The sequence below is a fragment of the Nanorana parkeri genome, unplaced genomic scaffold (genome assembly GCF_000935625.1).
Source record: "Nanorana parkeri isolate BGI_ZX_2015 unplaced genomic scaffold, ASM93562v1 scaffold398, whole genome shotgun sequence".
NCBI classification, from domain to species: Eukaryota; Metazoa; Chordata; class Amphibia; order Anura; family Dicroglossidae; genus Nanorana; species Nanorana parkeri.
Window position 1 is genome coordinate 900,300 of NW_017306666.1, and position 7,309 is coordinate 907,608.

The 7,309-nt window shown below is 39.3% G+C and overlaps 1 protein-coding gene across 1 annotated transcript in view; it reads left to right on the forward strand.

Annotated features, from left to right (window-relative positions):
* Window positions 1–7,309, forward strand: part of SMARCA2 (SWI/SNF related, matrix associated, actin dependent regulator of chromatin, subfamily a, member 2) — a 147,899-nt gene that overhangs the window by 78,618 nt on the left and 61,972 nt on the right. The window contains exons 24-26 of the mRNA XM_018559474.1: window positions 128–294; window positions 1,597–1,760; window positions 2,466–2,693. Of these exons, the coding sequence (XP_018414976.1) occupies window positions 128–294; window positions 1,597–1,760; window positions 2,466–2,693 (559 nt within the window). The remainder of the gene's footprint in view (window positions 1–127; window positions 295–1,596; window positions 1,761–2,465; window positions 2,694–7,309) is intronic.

Genomic DNA, 7,309 nt, shown 5'->3' on the forward strand with positions numbered 1-7,309 from the left:
AATAAACATTTTTGTTTTTTTTTTTTTTTTTGTTAATCTGCTTTCTGTGTATTTATTTTTTTTCAGTAAAAAGGAAAAATATAATTACATGGAACATTATCCATAATCTGCTTTTTATGTCGCACAGGCCTGATTTGTACAGAACCGCAGGAAAGTTTGAGTTGCTTGATCGAATTCTACCGAAGCTCAGAGCCACAAATCACCGTGTCCTGCTTTTCTGTCAGATGACCTCGCTCATGACCATCATGGAAGATTACTTTGCTTTTCGCAACTTTCTTTACCTTCGCCTTGATGGTTTGTATTTTGGTTGATTCTTTACTCGGAGTAATACTGCTATCATTAATATATATGACCAGTCATTAAATTTTTGGTGCTGATATATATTTATTTAAACTTCACTGAAAATTCATCTTCTAAGTCTTCCATTTGAGTCTGTGGAGTTTTCTCATGTCAGTGTTTTCGTTTAGCGTTTCAAAAAAAAACAAACCGTCTGACATCACTTATAATGGTTTATCAGTGTCACATGCATATAATTGGGTGTGAACCAGTTTTAATTGTAGCGGTTTATCTTTTTGTTGATCACATTTTTAGAGTCATTCTGCTGTTTAAACATTCTTAGTCATTTTTCAATATAGGGACTTGTATGGGTCTATTGAGTATAGTGATTTGCATTAGTATAGTGATTGATGATGACTGAGTTCGCTCAAGCCTGTGCAGAACTGTGACTGATGCACCCACCTACTGGATTAACACCAAGCTCTGCTCCTCACTGACTATTAGGACCTGCCATTAACCTGAGCTGATAACAATAGGGAACGCAGTACTCCAGGCCCTGTTTCCTCTTAATAGAAGAGGAGAGGATCAGACCCACTTGCAGTGATATTTTCCCAACAATGTAAAAAGATCTTTTTGTGTTTATAATAAACACCTTTTAACTGCATGAGGTGAGCATTATCACTTTTTAGCTCATCAAGATAGTAGCTGCTAGAAATACTGGGCATCACAAGTAAGTAAGTGTTACTTCTTGACAGGACTAGTTGTATTACTGTTCATGGAGCTGATGAACTAGCTTGGCCATATAAGAATACATTAGGTGAACAAAACTATTGATTAAGAGCCATTCACTCAGATCAGCTAGTCAGTAGGTAAAGGAGCTCATAGAGCATATAGATGTCTAGTGCCAAGAAAAAAGGAGGCTCACAATAGTAAGGAATAGCTAAAACCTTTTTAAAGTGACCCTTTCATGTAAGTATAGGGACTGCCACTGCTGGCCTCCTTTAAAAAAGAAAAAATGCTATTTGTCTGCTTATAGTTCTCTATACTAAATCCAAATTAGTAACTCAAAGCACTGAAGGCAATCCATCAACATGACAGCCAGGCAACTAGCATATGTAGGAGAGGTCAGCAATGTTATCCTCCATGATTCTTCCACTACAGGTTTCCTTTATGTGCAGCATCCTGGTATTTATTTGTCTTTGATACAATGTGTGCTAATCAAAAATAATCCATGACTGGGTAAAGTAAGTGGCTCTAAATTTTTTTACTTTTGTGTAGACAATATATCTCTAGCTAATAAGTACTTTGCTGTTTCCTAAGGCACTACCAAGTCTGAAGACAGAGCTGCATTACTGAAAAAATTTAATGAAGAAGGTTCACCGGTCTTTATCTTCTTGCTGAGTACTAGAGCTGGAGGTTTGGGACTTAACCTTCAGGCTGCAGACACAGTCGTTATTTTTGACAGTGACTGGAATCCTCATCAGGTTTTTATCTATCTTTTATGTTCATTGCCTTGCAGTTCTTTTTACTTTTTGACTTCCTCTCAACAGCTCTTTACAAATGTGCTGTTATTTCTATAGTTTAGCTTTTCAGGTAGTAAAATCTGTATAGCGTCTGTAGAGTAAAGGTAAGTGTCACTTTTTGCATTTACATAGGGAAATTCTGTCTCCAGCCTAGTAAGATCCCATCCCCCAGTACATCCATTGGTCTTCCCAGAAGATGAAAATGCCTGTCTGCTTCATCGCCTATTGAGGCATAGTCCCAATTTATATAGCTTAAGAGGGTGTAGAGAAGTTGAAAACAGCTTCCTTACTCTTGAACTACGATGTCCTTGGAGAAGATCACCGACACCGTGTACAAGTGCTTGAATTTAGACCTCGTTCAACGAGTGGAATATTACTTTGGAGGTGTTTGGTACGAAGTATCGCTGAGTCCTGGTTGAATATAGTTGAAATATGATTAGGGTACCCTATACTGTTACCGAAATTATAAGAAAGTGTTAAACATTTTCTCCGTAAATGGTGTCGAAACAGAATTCCGGCAACACGCCACTGAGAAATATTAGGGATGGAGTATTTTGAAAGGTAATGGTGTAACCATATCGTATAATGAATTGTAGATAATCAATCAGTGGATTATTGGGATGTGTGGCTAATGTTTACACTGCTTTTTTTCTTTTATGTATATAGGACTTACAAGCACAAGACAGAGCACATAGGATTGGTCAACAGAACGAGGTGCGCGTGTTACGTTTGTGCACTGTAAATAGTGTGGAAGAAAAGATTCTTGCAGCCGCCAAGTACAAACTGAACGTTGATCAAAAGGTTATTCAGGCTGGGATGTTTGATCAGAAATCTTCAAGCCATGAAAGGAGAGCATTTCTTCAGGCCATTCTAGAACATGAAGAGCAGAATGAGGTACGTGTTGTCTTGTATTCTATCACAAGTTGAAGGCAATTCAAATCACTGATTGATATCTTTCTGCCTTGATTTTTACTTTTCTTGGCTTATATGAAAACACAACAGTTAAGTAATCCTGTCACAAATCTAGGCACTTGAATCGGAGTACCCCTGTCAGGTTTCTTTTGCTGATCTAGAAGAATGCCAGCACACCTGGTTCCAGTTGAGTGCTTTACTGGAGTTCCATAGAGCATCACAACTCCGGTAAAGCACTCAACTGGAACCCAGTGTGCTGGCTTTCTTTCACATTAGATTTCACATGGTGCCACCATTTGTACCAAACACTCCATTTGTTGCCAGTGTGCAAAAGGGTTCTTGACAGATTGTTTACATTTAGGTTTTTTGCTGTCTGGAGATTGTTTCTTTGTTACAGCTCCCGCTTGGATTAAAAAAAAAGTATTCCCAAGAAGATGAATCGAGGGTAATTCTTCCCATCTTCCCATGGGGCTGATTATTCCATGACCAGCTGTCTCGTAGTGTATTTACCTCAATTTGGAGAGATTTCCCCACTTTTTGGCTTATCTATAGGGCAGGTATTAAAGGAAAATCTCCTAAGTGGAACACAGATGGCAAAACTAAAACTTGACAGATGTTTTAACCATTTCCTTTTCAATTATTTAAGCATAGCCCTGTAATGGCAGCATTTGAAGGGAAACTATAGAATTTTATTTTTCTTCTATAAATATATATGAATTGATTTAGCTTAAAATAAACCTGTCCATTCTCCAAGCATGTAAACATAGTTATACCTACATAATCTGCTCAATCATCTTTTTCTCAAAGTTTGCAGTCCTTATCTCCATATATAACCATTCATTTTGGCTGCTGTTGCTGGAGAGAAATAGCGTGTTTGTCTTAGAATGGGCAGAGGTGTTTTTTGCATGCAGGCAGTATGGTCTCACCTTTTCTATACTGTATGAGGGGCAAGATGATGGATCCAATTGAAATAAATAACTGGGACTCTGGTGACCGACTGCAACAGAATTTACGTTCACTGACTGAGTTTATAAGCATAATTGGCAGCAGTTTCTGTGAACAATGGCAAATGGTTGCTTTAAATGTAATAATCTTAGCAGTTAAAGTTTTATAGAAACATTGTTTCTGTGTATAGTTCTTACATGTGTATGTGGGTACAGACTTTTGTCCATTACATATACGTATCTGCGCCTAATAATATTGCACAGTAACAGTACTTTATTACTTTTCTTCTCTGTGCAGGTCTAGGGGTGAATCTATAGGGTTTCTATAAGGCTAAATAAACATATCTCAAAAGTCTTTAGATCACTGGTGGTCAAATTTAAAGGTATAGGGGGCCTCTGCAGTGGCCTCTGACAACACCAAAGGGCCACACATAAGATTCAGTATATGTAATGCTACATGACACAGTAAGATTGTGGGCCATCCTACAGCTGTTGACCATAGACTGTGTGTGTGCTACAAAAGAGCCACATGCGTCTTTTGGACTTGTGCCCTGTGTACCACCTCTTTTACTCATCAAATGATAGCGGGAAAGAAAGTGTTATTGTGCAGAAATTTTTCAGTTATCCCCTATGATTATCCTGCCGGAGGCGCTGGCCAGGCAGCGAACACATTTCGGGCCGATTCACAGCATCTCCAGTGCGTTCCGGCACAGTTAGTGGCACAGTTAGTGGCCGGACGCACTGATTCGCATTGTGGAAGCCTCCCTGTGTTCTGGGGTGGGAGGGGGCGCGGCAGTGACATTCACAAATTGTTTGTGATTTTTTTGAAATCCTTACACTTGCAGATCATTCACATCCTGCTTTTAAAGGGTAAAATTACTTCAGTTTGCCAACACAATGCACAACACAATTGCCTTGTCATCAGCAGAGCATTGCTGGGAAATCTCATCTCAATGAAAAGAGCCCGAGATGACGTGCATTATCACATGTCTAGTCACATGTGCCAGATTTTCAGGCATTAATAGGATAACTAGTCACCTGCCCTTAGTAAACATGGCCACTGCCAGTGGCCATGGAGTCTTCCTGGGGAAGAAAAGAGAAATAAAGAAGAATACAAAGCCTGCAATTATCTAGAAGTATGTGTTTGTAGATTGTAATTACTAAACATTTCTAAAGGGGCCTTTGTTGTTATTGTAAATTATTAAACAATTAAAAATGTAACTACTTTTTTTTTTTTGCATTTTTGTATGCATTTTTTGGAATTAAGGGTCATGCTCCACAGTGCTTTCCTCCTAATGCAGGGAAAAAAACAGTGAAAGGGCCTGTTCACACTTCTCTGCTTAAAAATGACATATTTATATGCATTTCAAGTTATAACACCTGTGAGCTGCGGAATAGGTAGCAGTTGCAATTGCTCCCTGGGGTGAGCAATCTTGAGAGGATGAGAGATCAGACCAGTGACCTTTCTTCAAACAGTGGTGCTTTTATTGGTGCAGTACACACGCTATATACAGTGCTCAAGTGAAGTCTACAATGCAAAAACAAAATCCAAGCCGTGTCCCGGCACTAATGACACATTAGATAGTCCTATCCTACCCGTACAAACCTATTTTTTGTTGGGCCTCACAAAAATTACAATGACCAACTTTGTGCTCTATCAGATTCAGACTGTCTGCTCCCCAGGCTACAGAGCTCTGTCTGTTTTCCTCACCTGCACTAAATTGCCACTGAGGCAAGGTGTGATGGTTCGGGAAGGTGTAAGAGAGGAATCTGGGCGACACATAAACCCCGGACAGGACCTCTCCTTGCTCTCTACATGATGACCTGCTACACAGTTTACACTGTTTTTGTGTGTTTAGCATGCATTTTTTGTGTGACATTTTCATGTTGATGAAGGGAAACTATAGAATTTTATTTTTCTTCTATAAATATATATGAATTGATTTAGCTTAAAATAAACCTGTCCATTCTCCAAGCATGTAAACATAGTTATACCTACATAATCTGCTCAATCATCTTTTTCTCAAAGTTTGCAGTCCTTATCTCCATATATAACCATTCATTTTGGCTGCTGTTGCTGGAGAGAAATAGCGTGTTTGTCTTAGAATGGGCAGAGGTGTTTTTTGCATGCAGGCAGTATGGTCTCACCTTTTCTATACTGTATGAGGGGCAAGATGATGGATCCAATTGAAATAAATAACTGGGACTCTGGTGACCGACTGCAACAGAATTTACGTTCACTGACTGAGTTTATAAGCATAATTGGCAGCAGTTTCTGTGAACAATGGCAAATGGTTGCTTTAAATGTAATAATCTTAGCAGTTAAAGTTTTATAGAAACATTGTTTCTGTGTATAGTTCTTACATGTGTATGTGGGTACAGACTTTTGTCCATTACATATACGTATCTGCGCCTAATAATATTGCACAGTAACAGTACTTTATTACTTTTCTTCTCTGTGCAGGTCTAGGGGTGAATCTATAGGGTTTCTATAAGGCTAAATAAACATATCTCAAAAGTCTTTAGATCACTGGTGGTCAAATTTAAAGGTATAGGGGGCCTCTGCAGTGGCCTCTGACAACACCAAAGGGCCACACATAAGATTCAGTATATGTAATGCTACATGACACAGTAAGATTGTGGGCCATCCTACAGCTGTTGACCATAGACTGTGTGTGTGCTACAAAAGAGCCACATGCGTCTTTTGGACTTGTGCCCTGTGTACCACCTCTTTTACTCATCAAATGATAGCGGGAAAGAAAGTGTTATTGTGCAGAAATTTTTCAGTTATCCCCTATGATTATCCTGCCGGAGGCGCTGGCCAGGCAGCGAACACATTTCGGGCCGATTCACAGCATCTCCAGTGCGTTCCGGCACAGTTAGTGGCACAGTTAGTGGCCGGACGCACTGATTCGCATTGTGGAAGCCTCCCTGTGTTCTGGGGTGGGAGGGGGCGCGGCAGTGACATTCACAAATTGTTTGTGATTTTTTTGAAATCCTTACACTTGCAGATCATTCACATCCTGCTTTTAAAGGGTAAAATTACTTCAGTTTGCCAACACAATGCACAACACAATTGCCTTGTCATCAGCAGAGCATTGCTGGGAAATCTCATCTCAATGAAAAGAGCCCGAGATGACGTGCATTATCACATGTCTAGTCACATGTGCCAGATTTTCAGGCATTAATAGGATAACTAGTCACCTGCCCTTAGTAAACATGGCCACTGCCAGTGGCCATGGAGTCTTCCTGGGGAAGAAAAGAGAAATAAAGAAGAATACAAAGCCTGCAATTATCTAGAAGTATGTGTTTGTAGATTGTAATTACTAAACATTTCTAAAGGGGCCTTTGTTGTTATTGTAAATTATTAAACAATTAAAAATGTAACTACTTTTTTTTTTTTGCATTTTTGTATGCATTTTTTGGAATTAAGGGTCATGCTCCACAGTGCTTTCCTCCTAATGCAGGGAAAAAAACAGTGAAAGGGCCTGTTCACACTTCTCTGCTTAAAAATGACATATTTATATGCATTTCAAGTTATAACACCTGTGAGCTGCGGAATAGGTAGCAGTCGCAATTGCTCCCTGGGGTGAGCAATCTTGAGAGGATGAGAGATCAGACAAGTGACCTTTCTTGAAACAGTGGTGATTTTAT